Source organism: Pinus tabuliformis, chromosome 4_2, assembly GCF_031772625.1.
Source record: "Pinus tabuliformis cultivar Carrire ecotype Pingquan chromosome 4_2, CPIR1, whole genome shotgun sequence".
In the NCBI taxonomy this organism is placed as follows: domain Eukaryota; kingdom Viridiplantae; phylum Streptophyta; class Pinopsida; order Pinales; family Pinaceae; genus Pinus; species Pinus tabuliformis.
In genome coordinates, this window is record NC_142304.1 from 1,096,349,855 (window position 1) to 1,096,372,969 (window position 23,115).

General features: G+C 36.4%; 1 protein-coding gene and 1 pseudogene across 1 annotated transcript; both read right to left on the bottom strand.

Annotated features, from left to right (window-relative positions):
- Window positions 1–1,397: 1,397 nt before the first annotated feature.
- Window positions 1,398–2,097, bottom strand: LOC149173483 (mediator of RNA polymerase II transcription subunit 32 pseudogene; annotated as a pseudogene).
- A 5,626-nt stretch (window positions 2,098–7,723) lies between these two features.
- On the bottom strand, window positions 7,724–10,553 carry LOC149173484 (putative LRR receptor-like serine/threonine-protein kinase At3g47570). Its single transcript, XM_089424617.1, has 2 exons — window positions 9,445–10,553; window positions 7,724–9,342 (listed from the first exon to the last, which is right to left on the bottom strand). The coding sequence occupies exons 1-2, from the start codon at window positions 10,538–10,540 to the stop codon at window positions 8,894–8,896; spliced, it is 1,545 nt and encodes a 514-aa protein (XP_089280743.1). The 5' UTR covers window positions 10,541–10,553; the 3' UTR covers window positions 7,724–8,893.
- Between the last annotated feature and the right edge of the window lie 12,562 nt (window positions 10,554–23,115).

Below are 23,115 nucleotides of genomic sequence, written 5' to 3' on the forward strand. Positions count from 1 at the left end.
CAATTGATCGAAATCTCTCCCAGAATTCCAAGGATACTCAAGGAGGCAGGGTAGAGGTTTCTCCCAATTTTCCGGAGATGCAGCAAGATGGAGGTCAAGACGAGGATGAAGGTCTTCAGCAAACTTCCTCACACGAGGAGGTTGTTTTTTGCGGTCCGGCGAAGTTCTCCGGCACAGTACTGTATCCGGTGATGCCTCCCGGGCGCAGTATTACGGACGTTGAAGATAATGTAATGATCGAGTGGGTCAGTTCTCCGGGTAGGGACAATAGCAATGATGCAGAGTCACAACCTCGGGCAAATTCAATCAACGGCGAGGATTGATGGAGAAGATCGAACGGCGGAGGAGGATTTCGGGAACCCTTTTTTGGCAGAACTTTACGCCCCGAAAAGTTAGACTTGATGACGTCAGGCAAAAGCCACGCGTCAACAGGAGGCTTTATCGGGCTGGGCCTTACGGATACCGCTTGTTGGTCGATGGAGGTCCGATATCATGGCGGTTTTGTTACGCGGTTTTGCGCTGTTGTGGCCGTCCTCGTCAGCCTTTTGTAATTGTAATGCTCAATTGTCCTCTTGTTTATGTTTTTTGGATGGTGATGTTTTGGAATATGGAGTCCTGGGCACTCGTTTCTATTTATGTAAACAAACAGTCAAGCGTCGAGGGCCGGAATTTCTCAGTCAGAGGGCTGGCTTATGCCCCCTCAGAGGTTGTTACCTCTTTGTAAATATTTTTCTCTTTTCTTTTACTTAATAGAATAGTCTTTACCTAGAAAAAAAATAATATTGAATTCATTCAAGTGCTCAACAACTGAAGCACCCTCCTTCATCTTGAGATTATAAAGCTTCTTTATCAAGAACACTTTGTTTGATGTCGTGTTCTTCTCATATAGATCATGGATCTTCTTCCATAATCATTTTGTTGTCTTTTCTCCAGACACATTGAATACACATTCTTTGTTAGATATTGGCGGATTGTTGCAATCACCTTTCTACAAAGCTTATTCCATTCTTCATTTGTCATCGATGGGGGTTTCTTTGCCACACCCTCAATCAGCAAATATTGATCCTTCGAAATCAATGTATCCTCCATCTGTGATTTCCATAGGGAAAATTAACCCCGCTCAACTTCTCCATGTCGATTACTGTTGTTGTCTCCATTCTCAATAAAATTCACGCCCACAAAAATCAAAGCACTACTTTAAAACTTTAATTATTACTCTTTAAAATAAAAAGCCAAAATTGTTTTTTTTATTTAATGATTTATATTTTAACTTCTTACTTCTTCCTAAATAAAAAATATCACCGTTTTTCTTTAAAAGTCCAAACATATATGTTTCAACATAATTAAAAACAAATGTAACTATATATATGTTTCACTCCTACTTTGACTTTTCCGTACTATTCCACCATGTCCTCCCCGAAGCACACGGTCGAAGCCAATGGTGGCACCAGGTGGAGCCCCTGTTGAGGGAAGAGAAGACAATGAAACGGAAATGCTGGCAATGGCGTTGAAATTAGAAACTCCTCCTTCTCCATGCTGGAGATCAATAACAAGCGACCTGATTTCCTTACACATTTGCTCCAGCCTAACGGCACTGATAGGAGGGATGCCCACTACGGTCTGACTAGTTCTGACCGAAGAAGAACGGCAGCGCCTAACCAGTCATATATAACCAGTCATATATAACGTATTCAATGTAGTCGGAGATGTACGGGATATAGCTCGTTAACGTCTAAATTACTTTTTTTTATTTAGTGTCGAGTTTTCAAATTCGTGTATTAACAGATTATCTCGCGTGCATCTCCAAGTGCATTGAATACGCGATATATGACTGATTAAGCGCTGCCAAAAAAAACTGCTTGCGGCCTCATCCGCGGGGCACTCCGAGTCGATCCTCTGTCACACCAACTCCACCAACTGCTCTGCCCTGTCGCGAGCAACCCTGAGCAGCTCTGAGTGCTGCTTGAAGTTTTCGAGTGCGGCTTTTGTAGTGAGTGGTTTTTCAGCGTCTAAGGATTCTCGGGCTTCCAAAATAAGCTCCACGGCTCCAATGAAGCCCTCGTACACCTTCTCTAGCGCGTCCACTATGCTATCCACTTAAGGCTCTGATACCAGTTGTCGAGATCATCTGAATCACATGCAGAAAATTCTAGATCTTCCTTCTTCATATATACATTTGTAATCTTGCCTGAGAAATGCAAGCCAAGGCCAAGGCCTGTGTGTAATAGAAATTTGTGAATTTGTTCTCCATTGTAATTTTTGTTTTTTTAATGAATTCTGCCCATTCTTGTTATCTCCTATTGTGTCTGTGATGATTTTATTCTCTGTCGTGCTTCTCTGATCTCAACAGAAAAGTTGTTGTTATATGTCATGAAACAAATAGAGATTCCCGTTTCTTTTAATTGTTACTTTTGTGCCCAGAACAATATTTTATTGCCACAAACAATTTTGTTGTCTTTTCAGAAATGACTCTTGTGCTAGGACGTTTTTCCATCAATGAGTTTGTACTTCCTTCAAGAGATTCCTGTGCCTAGAGGAGAGAGAAGAGAGAACATGTGAACTAGGATGGAATTTTTCACCATCGAAATTGACAAGAGATAAAAAGGGTTTAAAACCTGCTAATGCTCAAAAGTAAATTAATTGATCCACACTTACGCTCCAAAATAAATTCAAGCCTCTTCTATTTATAGATTTTTAAAGGGGTTTTTATATTCTTAAAATAAATTCAAGCCTCCTCTATTTATAGATTTCTAAAGGGGTTTTCATCTTCTTAATTGGTTGAGTGAATCTTATTCAAAACCCAATTCTGGGTTTCTGCGCCCAACTACCCCAAAACTTTCCCAACAGTTGTATTTTGGGGTTTCTCCCATTTTTAAATGGAGTAGGCTATAGCCTACGAGAATGGATAGGCTAATGAGTCTTGTTTGTCCTCAATTCGTTGAGGACATTACATCTTTAGTAGGAAAGAAACGACACTCGATATAATAAATGTTTCTAATTTTAACATGCACTGGTACAAGAGGCCAACAACAAAATTGCCTCAATTTGTCCTTCAAGTTCTTGCTTTTGTCAAGCCTAATGTTCTAAAATTGCATAACATCTTTATGTTAAATGAAACAAATCGTACAAACAAGTGACTCAACAAGAATTCAAGATCCACTTTCCTCTATTGCAGTAAGGAACTAGGGAAAAGCCTTGGGACCAATATTTGGCTCTTTATGGTGCATGAAATTTTATAATGTTTCTTCAGTCCAAAAATATATAAAGTAATAGGTAGCTTGTATGACCAGATTATAATTAGTATAATCGTGCAGTATGGATCACATATAGCCACTAGATATTGATGCTTGTAACAAGGTGGAAAGATGAAATATTATTTTTTCTTTGGTCATCTTAGATGTTTTTCAACTATGTTAACTTGAATCAATGCAAAACATAAATTCACGAGTCTTCTCATCCAACAAATTGAAACAATTCTGAATAGTTAGATCACTTAACCAGTTATTCATGACTAACAATTTAGTCTGAATGCCTATGTATTGCACTAGATAATTAATAATTATTAATGACATGTAAATCATGCACTGAAATAATGGCCTAGTTGTTATTGTTTTCAAGAGCTTGCACATCAGAAAAGTAATATAAAACAAAGTTATATTGTACCCTCATCACAGGGGATTCACTCAATAAATCTTTGACATATCACATGCGTTCATGGCATACTAAACAATATCCCTAATTTGACTACATATTGGAAAATACCTCTAAAAATCACATTATTTAACCCCTTACCAATACGAACCCAATACACCTTCCTAATTTAAAAAGCCCCTACTTTCACCAAATATTGTAAGTATCCATTTTTTCATTAACATTTTTTATACCTCTTTATATTTTTTCATTAACTTTGAGCTCCATTTTTTATACCTGCCAATATAAAAAAACCTTTACCCCGATATATTATGTCATTTTTCCCTCAATATATATCTCCCAATATAAACCCGTGTGGTATGGTATTGCTCCCAAGAAAGCACCCATGATCCTCATTCATAAAAAAAAATATTATAAAAGCCAAAAGAACTATTCATACTCCAATTTATTGATCACTCAAGTTTGGCTACTATGAATTTAGTTGACAAACAATGTTCATCAAAATCACATGAATGTGTCATACACATAAACTTGAATGGTAACTTGGATAACTGAATCGAGAATATATATATATAACCACTTAGAACTCCGAGACCCATGAATTTAGTTGACAAACAGTGTTCATCAAAATCACATCAATGGGTTGCACACATAAACTTGAATGGTAACTTGGATAATTGAATCGAAAGAAAATATGAGATATAAATGATATATACTATATACAACCACTTAGAGCTCCTAGACACTCAACAGTCGGACGAAAAGTGAGAAGTAATGGCTTATGACAGAAATAAATGATCCCCAGGAATGTAACCATCCTCTGCAAATATTAGCAAACATACATTCAATTCTGCAAAGAGTACGAGAGGCCACAACCAACAATCATCTACTTGAACATATCTGGTATGTCGGAGACCTGAATAGAGTGAACATATCTGGTATGTCGGAGACCTGAATAGAGTGGGAAGACATGGAGAATACTTCTAATTTCATCCCACTTTATTGTTTATAGAAGATTCAAACTACCAACAACAACTGCCAGCATCCAGGGCAGGGTTAACCAATCTTGTAAGAAAATTCATAACATTCAATAAGAAATGTGATTTAGGGGAAGTTCTTTATCTTGAGCACCACTTGCTTACTTCTGTTAATATCCAAACAATTTTTAGTCATTAACATCTATAAACAATTATTTCTATTTTAATCAGAGAGATATATGCCACATTAAACTCAATGCATGTCAGGATGTCTAGACTGGCAGTTCATCCTTTCTCAAGATGGAATTGAAAATGATATTTAATTTGATGTCCATTAAAGAATGAATTCTGTTCAGAACCCCTCATAACTTAATGAAGCAGGATCCAATAAATGCCAAAATTGCATGCCAGATTGAATCTTGATTAACAAGCAATAGGTTGATGAAATCAGGGTAAAATTAACATCCCAAAGCCCAAATATCTCCACTATAGGTTTTCCAAAAAATCATCTTCCACATTCATAAGCATGACCCAAGTTCCACTATTCTAATACTCTCCTCCCCAAATGTTATAACAATTTAATTCAATCCAAAAACTACTCCACAAGATATTAAAAGCTACAAAAAAAAAATGGACTAGAGAAAAGGAAATTCCATTTAAATATCTATCTTACTCTTAACAAATTTGCCAGTGTCCTTGGTAAAGCCTCAATGTCCTTCAAAATAATGTAGTATGGAAAAAGAAATGAATCCAAATACTTGGAGAACTTAGGCATTCCATCATAAATGATACAGACTGCAAAAATTCATGAAGCACGCAATCAATTATCAGATGTTTTCTTGTGCATTATTACAATCTAATTGCAACAAAGTGAAACATTACTTGCATATCCATTATTGTTTCCTCTGTACTTTCCAAGACAATAAATGCCAGTAGTTGCTTCCTGCTCAAAGCATGACTTACACAACGCTTCAACTTCTCCTGTATTGTTAACACTAAGAGAAGTTAGTACTTTGAATTCTGATAAACATATCATACTGAAGAACCATTTTTTATATCTCAGTACAAACTAGACTCTTTTTCATGGTGTTTCAACAGGAACAGAAAAATGGAGGGATATCAAGAACTAATATGTTAATGGGTAAGAGAGGTCCAGACCCATCCTTAGTATTTTACTAGGAAATTTGCCACTATAATACTGTAATGTTAAGGATAGGGGTTTCGTCGTTATGTCATAAAACCACACATATACGTAGGCAATGATACAAGTCAAAATATGAGAGAGAATGCACTTTATTCAATATGGTGAATCTCAATACATCGAGGCCAATGTCCCATGTTACCACTCGTATCGATCTAGAAGGTTTAGTGCATGCAAGAGGAGCAATTCAATGTACCAATTCACTTTGAGAGAAATTATCATTTTGCACATGTAAGTTTGTTCAGCAAGCCAAACTTAACACATGCAAGGTGATAAGCATCATAATTTGAAAATAGGACAGTTCATTCATGGAAATCTATACTTTGACATCTTCAGTTTAGGTTGAAGGTAGGACATGCATGTAACCAGATCCAGTTCAATTTGAGTACATGCAAGTGATTATTCAACTTATAAAAGGAAGAGATTTTGGTGTGTGCATGAAGTGTTTTCAGCATGTAAGTGCCAAATACTCCAGCGACATGCATTCCTATTTCTGACATACATCTAATTTTTGGCATTTATACTCGTGACTGTTTAGAGGGATTACTATTTTTAGTAGCTCTCACCATTGTGTATATCTAGCCATTTATTCACTTTTTATTTCTAATAATGTCCACTTCTAAGCATTACTATTAGAGAAAGATTCCATTCTTAAGCAAGGTGATTGTTACTCCGAGAGGCCGCCAATATGCAAGTTCAAATCACCTTGAAGAATATATTCTTCAATTGAAAATGAATCCACTTTTAACTTGGTCAAATAGGGCATTTCCTAGAAGGCAAAGATAGTCAAAGCAGCATTTATGTTGAGTGTTTCTGAGGTTGCTTAATTAGTGGATAAATCTTGTGTTTGTATCTAGTTCTTGGGAGCTGATTTAAAGGATTAGCTGTGTCACATATTTCACAAAATTTGTCTTTAAACATGCATTGCCTTGAGAGTATATTAGGCAGGTTTAATCTTCAGTTTTATTTGGGATATTATTGACATTTTTCGAGGGAAAAAAAATCTTAAATTACCTACATTAATTAGACTCATTTTTTTTTATAGATTTTCTTATAGATAAGGATCACCTAAGTCGAGCACCCCTATAGAGATACTTTGAACATGTTCAGGTCTACAGTCATAATCGGAGATTTCCAGAGTTATCAGCAGTTGTTGAATGGTGCATGTTAAAAATTTGTAAGGCTAAATCCCGTGAAAACAGTCTCAACCCAGCTGCACTAAAAGATGAATGAACTATCTAAATCAGATTGAGAATTGCATGGATAGGCGTTGCATATCATCACCTCACAAGCACGCACTTCATACTAATTCAGGCTCGATTTATTTGTTATTCCAGGGAGTTTAGTGCTGCTGTTTAAATTGATAGTTTGTATGGTTAAAATAAGATGGGTGGTCTTTTGTGGGAAAGAATCGACATTTTAGGCATTGATTTGACGGTATTTAGAGTATTTGTTTTTTTTCATTCAAGGAAGTGCTGTGTATTACCTGTTTTCTTTCTTTTCAGTGCCCATCCTTTGCCATAAAATTGTAGAGTTGAATTCGTCAGCGTAAGGCAAGAAATCTCATGACAGCAAACCCATCAGTCTTCTGCAATGTAAAACCACAAAAGGGCTATAAAATAGTAAAGTCTAAATATATAATCCAATTCACCGAAGTGTACGAGTGTACGAGATGTATAATGCAAACATAAATCAGACGAATATTCCAGTTGCAAAAAATAAATGATATGCTCCCACTGTCAACAGGTTTGGCAGATAAAGTTACACAATTATCATGTCTACTCCGTTTTAGACAGTTAGTAAGGTTCCTCAAAGTATGAAAGCTACAGGAAATACAGTGACCTGAAAACTATAAGAAAAAAAATCCTAATGTTTTTATATTTAATAGTACCAAAATGTTACATGTCTTTAAATAATAATGAAAGCTTTTGAAACAAAGCTGAATCAATCATAAACTGAATTTTAAAACTAAGATAAAAGCCGCACGAAATTCAAAGTTCAATACTTCATTTCAGCTATTACGAAATTTCAGAACAAGGCTATATATTTGGGGTGCTTAGATCACTGATAAAAAGTAAGTCTTGGTTTAACTTTTGATCAAACTGGCATCCTTGCGGGGTAACGAAAATCCTGGATGAACCAGGTAATAGATAAAGAGACATGCAAATATTTGAATGCCTACATGTTACTAAGCATGCCTTAACACTTTATTCAGTAATTAGATGCAGATATTCTAGTGGAGATATAATGCTTCAGTGGTGAAGACACTGGCATGTCAATGTCAGGCCACACAACAGGATTTAATTTCCATAGAGTCATGAATAAACAGTTAGGGTCAAGTGCAAGCCTGGGTGATTTTTATGGAGGAGTACAACCTGTTGAGGAAACTTAGCCCAATGAAAATGTTTATGTTCAGTGATTATCTCCTCAAGGCCCATTTTGCTCACACAAGCAGTCTTTTTGTGGTGCCCATCCTCTTAGTGCTGGTTGTAAAATTGTAATGCTTCTCTTGAATTTAAGAGAAGCACTTTCTTAAAAAAATAAAATAGATGCAGATGTTGTTTTCAACTTTATCGGTTCCTGGGATCAAAATTTAGGAGGAAATTAAAAACAAAGAGTTTCTCCCTTTTAAAATCTTTATGAAAGATTTTAAAGCTTACAAGAATCTCTTTTTTATCGGAAAAGGAGATGTCAAAAAATTCAATGGGTATGCCTGCTATTTTCAGTTGGGTGAGACTAAAGTATTCAGAACAGAATTGACATTTTCAATAATGATATAAGAAAAACTTGAGAGTTTATCCTTCATAGCATATATAACTTTATATTTACACCATGTCAATATTGATATAAGAAAAACTTGAGAGTTTATCCTTCATAGCATATATAACTTTATATTTACACCCGCATGTGCTTAACAATAGACATGCATAGAAAAGGAGAGGGGAGTAAGACTAGTTTTGCAACAATAAAGAGGAAAATAAAACTCACACTACATGCAGCTAATGACAATGGACTCAAATTATTATATAGTCTAGTGACACAGTCACTTCTCTCTTACAACACTCTAGAATGTAGAAGAGCTTTGGCCTCCATTAGAGTTGTTGTGAGTTGTACTTGCATCACCCAACAAATATGTGAAATCTGATTGCGGTTTTGGAATGCCACCAATGCCTTGAAAATTGTCTCTAATGGATTGGAGTGTGCCCACAATGTCCATCATAGTAGGTCGTCCTTCAGGAGAATCTCTTGTGCAAAGCAAACCCATGCTTAAGGATTGATTGAGGCAGCTAAGATCTTTATCTACTTGAGTGCTTGTACTAGCCCCTCTCAATAAACTCTTGTCCACCACTTCCCCTAGTTGATTTGGAAAGTGGTTACCCACCCATTTCTGTAAGTTCATTCCTTGCACAAACATGTTGTCAATAGGCTTCTTTCCTGTGAACATCTCCAATAACAATATTCCATAGCTATAAACATCACCTTTTGTTGTGATATGTCCACCCAATCCGTATTCTGCATTCAAACATTCTCATCATGAGGTTTATAGTTCAAAATATTTAATAAAAATATGAAACCCATAACATTGCCTGAAATGCCATCTAGTTCAAATAATACCTGGAGGAATGTAGCCCACGGATCCCTTAAGTGCAAGTGTAGAAGTGAAAGTTGAATCCTCATTATTTGCAAAATATATGGTTGCAATCCCAAAGTCTATTACATACGCTGTCATGTCTTCACCAAGAAGCACATTGTTTGGTTTCAAATCACAATGGATCACTTGCATGAAACAATGGTGATGGAGATACACCATGCCTTGGGCAATGTCTATTGCTATATTCAACCTTTGAATCAATGTCAAAGCACTATCTCTTTCACCATTAGGATATAGCCACTTTTCTAAGCTTCCATTTGGCATAAATGGAAATATCAAAGCTTTCATTTGGAGGTCTGAATAAGAGGTTATGACTCTAATCAAATTTCGATGCCTGACTCTACTCAAAACTTTGCACTCTTTTTTGAAACTTTTGTGAGCCCCTTCCTTTTGCAAATTGAGAAGCTTGATGGCAACCAATGTCCCATCATTCAAAACCCCTTTGTACACTTTCCCAAAAGTACCCACTCCTAACAAGTTGGCATCACTAAATCCATCTGTTGCAGTGCTGAGCTCTCCATAGGAAATTCTTTGGTGCCCAACATTTAAGGATGCCCCAACTTCTATAGGAATATTCCTCTTGTGATTTAGTCTACAAAAGATTCCTATAATTAAACACAATACAATAGTGACTACAATTGCGACAATAGATATGACAACTTTTCTCATATGAGAAACACTTTTATGCTTGTGAGTAGAACACAATGACAGATTTACCCAAGGTCCACATAGACCGGGATTTCCCATAAATGCTGTGGCATTAAGATTTTTGAAAACTCCACCTTTAGGAACTTGTCCTGACAAGTTGTTGAAAGATAAATTCAATTGGCTGAGCATTTTGAGATTTGCCAATGATGTGGGTATTCCACCTGACAAATTGTTGGAGGAGAAATCTATGTCTTGAAGGCTTAGAAGTTCACCGAGTGAGATTGGGATTACACCTTCAAGTGCATTGCAAGAAAGATTTAGGTATTGTAATTCTTTGCAACTTCCAAGCCCACTTGGAATATACCCAATTAGCCGATTTGCAGAAATATCCATAGCTTGAAGCATAGTCATCTTGCTTAGTTCCAAAGGCAAGTGACCCTCTAATAAATTGTTTGAAAGGTTGAAATAGAAAGCTAAATTAGCAAGACTTGCAACTGTGGGAGGTATCTCCCCACTAAACCTGTTATACTATAGGTCTAGCATTAATAAGTTCACACATTTCCCTAGATTTTCTGGTATTTTACTTGATAACCTATTCATATGAGATCTAAATACCTTAGTTGCTTAAGGTTAGCAATAGAATTAGGAATCCTTCCTAAGAGATTATTGTTGTTAAGACCCAAAAACCCTAAATTTTTAAGTTGCCCCATTTCTATTGGAATGTTTCTTTGTAAATGGTTGCTTCCCAAAAATAACCTTTCCAAGTTTTTTCGTTTTTTTATTGTATCTGGGATTGCCCCAGTGAAAGAATTACCCTGTAAAGATAGATATGTTAAATTAGTTAGGTTACCAATCTGTGGAGGTATTTCCGCCACTAATCCGTTATTTTCCAAGTCTAGGATGTGCATTTCTCTAGAGAGGTAGCCTATTGTAAAGGGCAAACGTCCAGTGAGATGATTATAGCTTAAATCTAATAGTTGTAGGGCAGAACAGTTGGTAAGCGCAGTGAGAATGGGTAAGTCTATGGTGCTGCTGCTAACCAGTTGGTTGCCACCGAAGAAGAGTCTTCGGAGTTGCATCAACTTACCCAACTCCACTGGCACTATTCCGCGGAGCTGATTGCCATCTAAGTCGAGCAATTGAAGGTTCGTACAATTGGAGAGGGATGCAGGAATGGTGCCGCTCAACTGATTAAGTCCCAGATAGAGATCAGTCAACCGCATGCTCTTGCGACACAACTCCACGGGAATGTGACCAGTCAGCTGGTTATCAGTGATATCCAATAGTCCAAGATTGGTGAAGTTAGAAAAGGAAGAAGGGATTTGTCCTGAGAGGTGGTTCGCATACAGATTTATAAACAATTCGGAAGGTACGCTCCCGGGAGAGTACACTTCCGTGAAGTCTGTTGATATGTTTCCCGAGCAAGTGGGGATTCTACCCGTCAGATTGCTTTCTCGTAAGTTTAAGTATCGTAACTTGGGGAGAACGCATATTAGTTCCGAGGGAAGGTTTCCAATAAGATTGTTACCCCCAATAGAGATTGCTCGTAAACTACGGCAGTGACAAAGGGTGGGCGGAATAGAACCGTGGAGTTGATTCAGAAACAGGTAAAGCCCCTTTAAGCGAAACAAATTTCCGAATTGAAAGGGAATGTCACCATGGAAACTGTTATTGCTAAGGTCAAGTATTTTAAGAAAGGAGAGATTGCCGAGAAGAGGAGAGATTGTACCTTGCAATTCCATGGATGAAATATTGAGTGAAACCACTCTTTGTCTATGGCGACTGCATATAACACCTCTCCACTCGCAGAACGAAACATTTGGTTCCCAGTTAGAGGTTAACGATTGCCATGGATCATATTTGATGGCATCCATGAATCCAAGCAGAGCTTCTTGATCAGAAGCATTGCTGAGATGAGGATGCCGGCGGTGTGATAATTGAAGGGTGGAAGAAAATATGGGTGGACTGACGAAGAGAATGCAAAAAGAAACGAGGAAGGGTAATCTCCATAAAAGAGAGGGAACGTGACGGATCTCCATCTTCTCCTGCTCTCAACCGAATGGGAATGGTTTGAGTTTCTTCGTTCATTTATAGAAGTTCACCTTCGTATTCTGAACTTACGTATTCTGAAGTTATTGCGCGCCGATGAGGAGAAATACAAACGTAACGGGGAGGCGAGAAATCTTTGAAGATCTTGGGGTCCGCTAATTTTGCAAATCAAAACAAAACACCGTAATCAAAAGATTGCTGAACTTTTACTAAAATTAATCAAAGGCATCGTCTGGCTTATTATCCTTTTACAAAATACCGTAATCAAAAGATTGCTGAAATTTGAATATATATATATATATTGCTTAACTTTAATAAAATTAATCAAATCAAAGGCATTGTCTTATTAAATTTTTACAACAAAGTCAATAATGAGAAGTAATGAGAAGACATGTTTAAACGTACTTTCAAAAATCAGTGTAAAAATATTTCAGTGCTTCCCAAAAAAAACTTTAGACTTTAAAACGTTGAATGGCCCATATTTCAGAGTTTCCAGAAAACTTTAGACGGTAAAACGTTGAATGGCCCACCTCCATGGAAAATGAAGTATTGATATTAATAAATATAATAATAATATAATTATTATTATATTACAAATACAATAATAATTATAATTATAATATTTATAATAATTGTTATTTTATTATAATATTATAATAATATTATTGATGTTACATTTTAAGTTTTTGTGATCCATAATGTAGTAAGTATGTTTTTCAGATTAATTATATCAGTATTATTTAGTTGACATTTCTAACTAGTTAATGTGGTTCATCCTCAAGACAAAGGTGAAAACATTTAAGATCTTAATGAATAAATAACAAAGATGCATCCGTTAGAAACTAGTTTTTTTAATTATTGTAATTTTAATTTTAATTTCAATAATATAATAAATATTGATATTATTAATAAAAGGGATCATCTATTTTGTTGTAACCCTACTCGTGGTTGGAGGGAAAATGTCTTTGCAGTTCGCTTCTTCGCGCCTGTCGCTACCTCAAGAGGATGGTTAGGGTTTTTACGCACATCCTTCCTCGTTTCCGCCTTCCTGAAACCCTCGACAACTTGCTTTGACCTGCTCGGAAGGTATTATTTTGGGTCCTCAGACTGCGGCACGACATTTCCTTCATTGTTTCTCGTTTGGATTTGCTTGGCAAGGCTCCACTTTTTCCATGTCCATCGACACGAAGCAGCCTCGATGGACAGTTGACAGTTTATCTTTTTTCTCCAAAATTTACTACCTTGACAGGGTGGAAAATCAAAATGGAAGAGGAGTTGGTGGACTATTCAGTAGATCCCTCCCCGAATACCTCCATCTCGATTAGCCCTCCACATCAGCTCCAAGGGATGGAGACGGATTTGACATCTGGAGAACACCCGCAAGATATATTCGCTTTTCAGCCACCCTCACCAGATTGTATATTCGTCCCCTCCTCTTTCTACCCTGATCCACCTATTTTCCCTCTTTCTAGCTCTACGTCCGACATTGATCCCCCATTTGCAAACCCCTCAAGTGGCTAGCCCGTCTCTCCTACGCTTCTAGAATTATAGGAGGGTTTATCCTCTTAAGCCATTATTTTCACTAAATCATGTCTTAACCCTTGCAGTCCTCCCCTATCCTTTGGTACCCTTGTTTTGGTCACCCAATAGGCAAGTCCATCTGGTGTCCCTCAAGAATCTCTCTCCACGGTGGGATCCAACGAAGTTCGACCACAAGGACCCCCATTTCTCTCTGGCTCTTCTAGCTCATTAGTAACCCTCTCTGGTTCAGAAGTGGTGGGGGTTTTACAGTCCGTGGGAGAGCACCACATACATGAGCCTGATAATAGAGAACCATCTCTGGCTTTGACGGGGATCGCAGCTCGGCCAGACAAGTAGACTCAACAAGAAGGCTCAACCTCCCGGGAGCAAGATGATTCCCTAAGAAAAACCATAAGAAATCAAAATACCCCAAAGTCAAGGACAAAATTCGGGCTTTGGTGTTAGGGGAAGGCATCCATCTCGATGACATAATGGACACAGCTAGGAATTTTTTGGTTGGCAGGTTTCGAGGACGGAACTACTCCTCCTCCCGTAAGAAATGGGCTCAGGATATTTGGGGCAATGTCTTGGACGCCCCCCCCCGGCGTGGTTTGCAACATGCAAAAGGGTTGGTTCGCTCTCAGGTTCATCACAGAAGAACATGCGAGTTGGGTTCTCTCGATATACTGGAACATTGAGATGGCTCCAGTCTTATTGAAGTGTTGGTATCCTATGTTCAACCCTGAGCATGAACAACTAGGTGTTGGTCCTATCTAGGTCCGCCTCCCAAGCCTGCCCCTTCATCTCTGGACCAAAGAAGTTTTCCATCTCATCGGTGATGATCTTGGGCAGTACCTAGACTTTGACAAATCATTCTTGGAGACTGGAAGAATGTCTTTTGCACGGATCCTAGTCCAGAATCTGACTTTGCATTACTGGGGTTTTGTCTGAAACCAAATTCTGTATTATGAGGTTGTTCCATTTAGATGTCGTCGTTGTCACTGGGTGGGATATGTATACAAAGATTTCCCTTTACTACTCAAGGAGCATCGGTTCACGTGCTCTAATACCTCGAATGTCTCGGTCTTTGGTGACCCATTGATTACAGTGGATAATGCACTTGGAGCTCTTGCCTCGATCTACCTGGAGCCTTCTTCATCTGACATCATGGCATCTCGGAGGGGCTCACAACCTGCCAAGGTTGGTGTGCTCAGAAATGATGTTGGACCGAGAACGTCTCGTCTGCCCACGCCTACTACGTCAAGTAAATCTTCCACTTCCCCTCCTTTTGCTTTTTTCTTTGTCTCTCATGTATTTTCTTCCTTTCCATCATCTTCAGACTTTCTTTCTGGTTGTCACATTCCATTAAATCATCTGGGGACTCTTTCCTATTCGGTCAATACACTGCCTGCATGCTACCCGACACCACTCCCATCTTTTCCGGCCCAAAGCGAATCATCTTCTGATTCTGGGAATGGTCACAGATACTTCCTCTAATCCTTGACCCATCCACCCTCCAGACCTTTCACCCTCTCGAGTCATGGGATTGGTTTGGGCCCCCTTTCTCCTACCAAGATTCCCAAAATCGCCCGTTGAAGAAAATCTCACATTTCTAAGGCGATGAATAAGGCCAGCTTGGATATTGTCGCTGGTAGACAACTATCTCTGGAAGGGGTCCTTAGAGTAATGCAAGCCCCATATTCGGTTCCCCCATGAAGTGGTTATCCTTCAATTGTAGAGGTTTGGTTAGCCCCTCAAAAAATTTATCCCTTAAAGAGTTGATTCTATCAAACTGTCTTGACACCATCTTTCTCCAAGAAACATTGGGGCCATGTTCAGAGGTTGAGCATACCCTAACAAATTTATTCAATGGATGGATATTCTATGTTATCGACACAATGGGTCGATCAGGGGGGTCGCTATTGGGTTCAATAAAATTTTTATTAATATCAATAGTATTTGGGGGCATCACAACTATATTGCAACTGATATCTTCTCGAAAGTGTTAATTTTCAGAGTGTTCTATGTTGTATCAATTACTTTATCCCAGTTCCAAACTTTAATTAGCAATATTTCAAATTACAATTAGTCTTTTCATTCATCAATAGTAATTGAAGATAGGACCATATATGCAATGACAAAGAAGACAATCAACACATCAACAAGAGACACCAGATTTGGTCAAAGACCAGGGAAAAACACCACTAGGGGGAAAACCCTATAAAATTCTTCTTTTATTAGATTGTCATAAAAAGTTTAACAGAGAGTACAATGAGCCAATACAATATGATCAACAATACAACCCAATAACATCAGAAACTAGTTTACAGTGGAAGATATATCAGAGACAACTTGATTCAGACTTTAGACAGCTTCAGAAAACTTCAGATGATAGTCAACTGTAGCCAAACCTATGGACGCTCCCTTCAGGTTAGCGTGCATGCCTATGTAGCTTCCTGGACGTTGTCTTGACCATAGCATGCGTGCATCCAGGGACAAAATTTCTCAGTTTTGTGCCAGTGACTGAAACAGAAACCCTAATTTTGTGCGAGCTTCGGATCTGAGACTTTGAACCTCCGTACAACCTTTTCCTTCGCCTATGTGTCGAACCAAATCAGATAGAAGAAAAGAATATGCTTGATTTTGTGATGTCCAAATGAGCTTCTAGGTCACTTGTATTTATAGGCTTCTAGGGGTGTTTTAAACAATGTCCATTTGATGTTGAGGCCAACCTGTCCAAGTGTGCATGAGAGTGAATCCGACCTGATCCAATATCCTTGAGTGGGTGCACAAAATCAAAAACCAACTTCTGCTTGTCCAAATGAGGTGATGTTTAGGTCGATTTTGGTCCTCTCGAAAATAGGAACTCAATGTCATCTTCATCTCCATTAAATGAGTAGTCCAAAGTGGAATTTAACCGCAATTGCATATTTTTAACACTCCCTCTAAACTAGGGAGAATTTCACATGTAAAACCTGTCCATCGATCAATGTGTCATCCTGTCATCATGTGTAAAAATATGCTCAACTATATTTGCTAAAACATTCTTGAATATAAAGAATAAAGATCACGGGGAGCAAAAGCTACCACCCTCTGTCCATCGAGCTACAACCCAAAATCTCTACCAGTGGGCTACTACCTTGAATATCTGTCAACGAGTGTTTAGTGATCTAATTGATCTTAAATTAATTACATGAATTATCAACTAGGGCTAGTAAATTGATGAAGTGTAAATGCACTGTATGTTCTAGAAGTCTTTGGTTATTCACACAAATCCTAAATTAAATTGAGTTATCGAAATATAAATTCTAAATTAAATTAAGTTATTGAAATGCACATGAGCAAATTAGTTATTCCTAGAAAATAAGATTATCTCTACAATGATGATCACACTCTTTACTTTAAAACAAAACTATTTCTACTTATAAGATTCCACACTTTACTTTAAAATAGAAATCAATCTCACACTTACATAAATGAAAATCAATCCAAACTTTGCTTAAATGAAATTCACACTTTGTTGCATAAATGAAAACTGCTCTTACTTAAGAAATCTCATGTCTAAAGAAAATCACACATCTGCATGAATGGAAATCACACTTGCATGAAAAATGAAATGAAACAAACTTCTTCTTAAAACACACTCACACTTACTTGAATTAAAAATCACACATGCTTGAATTTAACAACTAATTCTGCAAATTAATCTACTGTCTAAGATGAAACTCTGTGTGAAACTAGATCTTTGTTGCTAAGCTTTATCCATGTGCATTCAAAATCTGAACAATAAGAATGATTAGCATAATGATTTTAACTTAACTTTGAAAGAAAATTGAAAACATGAATACTCGATTAAATAAACAGAAATCTACGAGAATATAAGGCTAATAACTAACTGTTAAAAACAAAGCAAGAATCCTTACTGTCTCGAGGGGGCCCTCCACGAGAAGTAGGTAGTCATATATTATTGATCAAGCACTTTAATCACACATTGAGGAAATGAAGCGATTCTTTTATAAACAAAGTTTTAAATCTCACTATTGCGTCCTTACTTAACAACTTGTTCATTTTTGCCGAGATGCATATTTATAGAGCTCATAGCAATAAATTTTTCAAAGTTATATGCTTAATCCCTATCATCAGAAAACAAATTTAAATTGAAAAGATAATATTGCATAATTTACTCATGATTTGGTATTATCAAAGCAAATCATGAGGCACATATCTCATTCTCACTCGCCTATTGCCAATTACGAAGGTTGACTTTTCCTTTGACCGCATTGTTAGGACCTGTTTCCATCGATCCAGTTCATGAGAATATGAGGAAATTGTTGAGTGCATCAATTTCCACCTATCCATATATTTCGCTTCCCAACTGGCACCTTGGAACATGTCAAATCACAAACTTGGCTGCAGAATCATTGCAATTCGGTAGTTGAAGCAAACATTAAACTAAATAATAAAGAACATTATCAATTTATGAAATAGAAGACAATTGTATACCTGCCATATCATAATATTTGTAACTTGATTCCCAACGTGTGATTATGAAGGTCAAAATGAAATAGATAGAGTGAAAAAGAGTGTCAAAAAGAAACAATTGTGAGGCTCAACATTCCCCCACACTGAGGTCATTGCATGTCCTCATGCAAAATTTCAAAAATGATAAACCCTTCCTGTTACTAAACTCCTTCAGATACTTGAGCTAAAACATCCATATTTGTCTTCTTTTCCTTCTTCTTAGTGATTTCCATTCTTGGTTTCTTCATTAGAATCTTATACTTCAGACTTATGACTTTTTTCTTAAGGGATTTGTTCTTTTCTTTTAGCTCCGTATTCTTATCATACTATAGAGCAAGATGTAAGAGAATATTGTCATTCTTGGTCCTCTGTATTTCATTATGCACTTTCAATGTTTCATGTTCCTATTTTAAGTGCCTGTTTAGTGTCTCCAATTCAAAAATTTCTTGTTTGAGAGTATTTATAATTGGAGGTTCTTGTGGACTATCATAATGAATTTCTTTTTCTTGATTTGAAGAGGATGCAGTGGCCTTTTATGTAGCTCTTTTCTCCGAATATTTTATGTAGTCATATATCTCCTATTGGACTGGGTCATTTTCAGGTGTTCTTCTTACTGCATTAGCAATTGGTGATGAAACTGGTGGCGAAACAATTGGTGATGGAGCCTTTAACCCTTCTTCCTCCTCTAGATTGACAAACTCTATGGATTGTCGAGATGATTCCTTCATTGTTTTGTTGAGTCTTGCACTCCTCCTGATAGTGGATGAGGTTTTAGTGAGAGGAATCTGTTTTTGAACTTTTCTTTGTTCTATCCTTGCTTTCTCTATTTCCTATGTTTTTCTTATATATATTCTTTCTTCCTTATCACTGGTTTTTCTTCTTTTAATGTTCTTCCTTTTAAGATTTTCCAATACATTAGCAAGGGTAATTTCATCTTCTGAGGGTTGCTCTTATTGTAGAGGTAGGTCATCTTTAGTTTTTAGAGATAATTTTCTTCTACTTATTTTTATTTTGCTATTGGGTTCCTCCTGTTCTACCTCTTTAAAGTGGTTTCTAACTAAGAAACTTTCCCAATCATCTCCTACATTTTTTAGGGTGGCTTCAATCAACATTTTTATCAAGCCATGATGATACATGGTATTTTCAATAGACTGTATTTTTCTCTGAGTATTACTAGTCATTTTCTCTAGACTATTGAGTAAGAAATAAGGAAAATTAATTTCATTACCCTCAAGGAAATGCATCATCAAGTGTATATGATAGAAAAACATGCTGCCAAATCTACCTTCACAATTAATAAATTTTTGAATGACCAATAGTAAATTTCTCCATTTGCTTTTAAGAGTTGTACTTGGGATGCCTTTCTTAAAGACTGAAGTGTCCATACCTGAGTTTTTGAGAAATGTCCTCCATTCATCTCCTTCAATTCCTCTGTTTTTGAACTATATTTCACCAACCCTAGGTAGCCCAGTTACTTCTGCCATGAAAGATTATGTCATTACTATTTTCACATCTCCAATTTTTGCCTCAACTCCATCAAATGCTCGGGAAAATGACTTTGTTACTTCTTTTTCATAGACGTTAAATTTTTCTACAAATTCTAATCATTGTGCTTGTTGTAACATCTGCCTGACTTGTGGATAACCCTCCATGAATTTCTTCCCATCCGGCTCTGTCCTCACAATAACCCCCATGCTGGTGAAGTCTCAACCTGCAATTGCTTCTTTTTACAATGTTATGGAGTGAAAATGGCTTTGGAAAACTGAGTATGGATGAGAGTGAAATGGTCAGTGGAAAGAGTGGAAAAGGCTTTCGAGAAAACAAAGTATGAAATGAGGGCGGAATTATCAGGGTTTATGGAGTGGATTATTTGCACAATGATGAATGATGAATGGGATTACGACCAACTTTGTTGATAGGACATAGTATTTATAATTAAATATGAAGTTGAATAGTAATGATTACTTCAAATGACAGTAACAACGTCTATTTTATCTCATAATCTAATGTTTATTACCTTTATTATTTAATCTAATATTTACATACCTTTGGATTTATAATTATAATGCTTTGATTGAACTTTGTAGATTGTCCTTGGATGCCTTCAGTTGCAAGCTTGATCATTTTCTTATGCCAAGATCTTCAATTGTCCTAGTTGGTCCCTGTCAGTATCAGATGCAGAATTTTGTTAAAGTTGCAGATTCTCAACAATTTCATAGTTGCTTATTTTGAAAATAAAAAGAGGGTTACAAAGAAAATGGGGTTAGAATAGGGTTTAAAAAGAAAATATAGTGTGCCAAGAATACTTGGTTTTCATCCTAAATTTTCTGTATAAACATTCCAACAATGTTGGTTTTCATGTTTATACCATTTTTATTTATTATTATATATTTTTATATATATATATATATATATATATATATATATAACAAAGAGCTTTGTGAGTCAAGTTGGAGAGGAAGGGAAATCCTTCCTAACCACCTTCAAATCAATATTGTCTTACATATTTTTAACAAATTCTTCCCTTGTCAATGGTTTATGATAAATTCTCAATCGATGACCATTTACAAGGAAGGTCACTTTTTCTTCATCAATGGTTCTAATCCTGACTGCACCATTATCAAAGACAGTTTCAATCTCATAAGGCCCAAGCCAACGAGTTTGAAATTTCCCTTCAAAATATTTAAATTTTGAGTCAAAAAGTAATGCCTAATCTCCTGGATGAAATTTTCTTTCTTTTATGAATTTGTCATGCCACCTGGATCTTTGTTGTTGAACTATGTTGGTTCTTTGAATAACATCTTGTCTCATCTCATCTAGTTCATTCAATTGTTCTATTCTTTTTTTGTGTGCTTCAGATAGATCAAGACCCAATTTGACTGTTGTCTTGAAGGTCTTTACTTGGAACTCAATAGGAAATAAGACTTGCTTCCCATAAACAAGTTCATAGGGAGTATGTCCTGTGGTATTTCTCCATGTGGTACAGTATGCCCATAAAGCTTCTGGAATCTTTTCTGCCCAGTCTCTTCTATGCAGATGCACAGTCTTGGTAAGAATTGCTTCAATTACTTTATTGGTGGATTCCACCTGTCCATTTTCTTGTGGATGATATGGAGTGGAATTTCGATGTTTGATTTTGTATTTATTCATTATCTTATGTACCAACTTAGATGTAAATTGAGTACCTTGATCTGTCACAATTTCCCTTGGAACACCAAAACGAGTAAAGATATCCTCAAAAAGAAATGAAACTACAACATTTTCAGTAGCAAAAGAAAGTGCTTTAGCTTCTACCCATTTTGTAACATAATCAGTGCAAACAAGAATGTACCTTTTTTGTCTTGATGGTGGATTAATTGGACCAAAAAAATCCAGAGCCCATTTCTCAAAAGGTTCAATGAGTACCTGAGGTTATTGAGGCATTTTATTTGAAGGAACAAGTTTCCCCATTCTTTGACAACTATCACATCTTTTAACATATTCTTTGGCATCCTTAAAAAGGGAAGGCCAATAATATCCTAAGAGAAGGACTTTGTAAGTAGTTCTTTTATTAGCAAAGTGTCCTCCACATGGTTCATCATGACAAGCCTTTAATATCTCTCATACTTCATCTTCTCTGACACATCTTCGAATGATCAAATCTGGCCCTGTTTTGTACAATTCTCCAGTTATCCATGAGTAAGATGCACTAATTTGAATTACTTTTCTTTTCTCTTGAGGCGACAAATATAGTGGTAACTTCCCTATAGCCAAATAATTAGCAATATCTGCAAACCAAGGAGATTTAATAGATATTGCAAAAAGATATTCATCAGGAAAATTATCTTCTACAGGTACATCATTATTATCATTTTGAATCCTAGATAGAAAGTCAACAACTATATTTTATTTTCCAAGTCGATCCAAAATAGTAATATTGAATTCTTGTAACAACAATAACCATATTGTAATACTTAATTGCAGAATGATATGTATGTACAAAGGTTTCATAACCAGTGATGTAATATCTAAATTTATTAATGGCATGGACAACATCTAAAAACTCCTTTTCTGTTACAATATAATTTAACTCCGCAGGAGTCAAATTTTAACTAGTGTAGTAAATGGCATAAGGAGTTAAATCCTTTTTTCCTAGTACAACTCATAAATTTGTATCTGAAGCACCAGTTGAAATGTGAAAAGGTAGTTTCCAATTCGGTCCTCTTAGAATGGGTACTTCAGAAACTTTTCTTTCAATGTTTCAAAATATTTTTGGCAATCAGAAACCCAAATGAATTCACAATCTTTTGTGAGAAATTTGAAAAGTGGAGAAGCAATTTTTGTAAAGTTTTCTATGAATCTTCTTTAGTAACCAATAAAACCAAGAAAATTTCTAACATTTTTTTGACAAGTTGGAATTGATAATTTAGAAATAACTTCTACTTTAGATGTATCCACTCTAATTCCATTCCTTGAAATATGGTGTCCTAAAACAATTCCCTCAGTAAACATCATAAAACATTTTTCATGGCTTAATGAGAGATTTGCTTCCTTACATCTAATGAGAACTTTTTCCAAATTTTTAAGAGCTTCTTCGAAGGAATTTCCATAGACAATAAAATCATCCATATAAACTTCCACACAATCATGAATTAGATCAGAGAAAATACCTAAAACTTCCCTTTGGAATGTTGCAGGTGCATTACATAACCTAAAAGGAAGTACTCGATAGGCATAGGTTCCCTATGGACAGAAAAAAGTGGTTTTATCTTGATCTTCTGGAGCTACTTGGATTTGCTTATATCCACTAAAACCATCTAAGAATGAGAAATATTATTTCCTGCCAATGTGTCTAAAACTTGATCTATGAAAGGAAGTGGAAAATGATCTTTTAAAGTGGCTTTATTCAATTCACT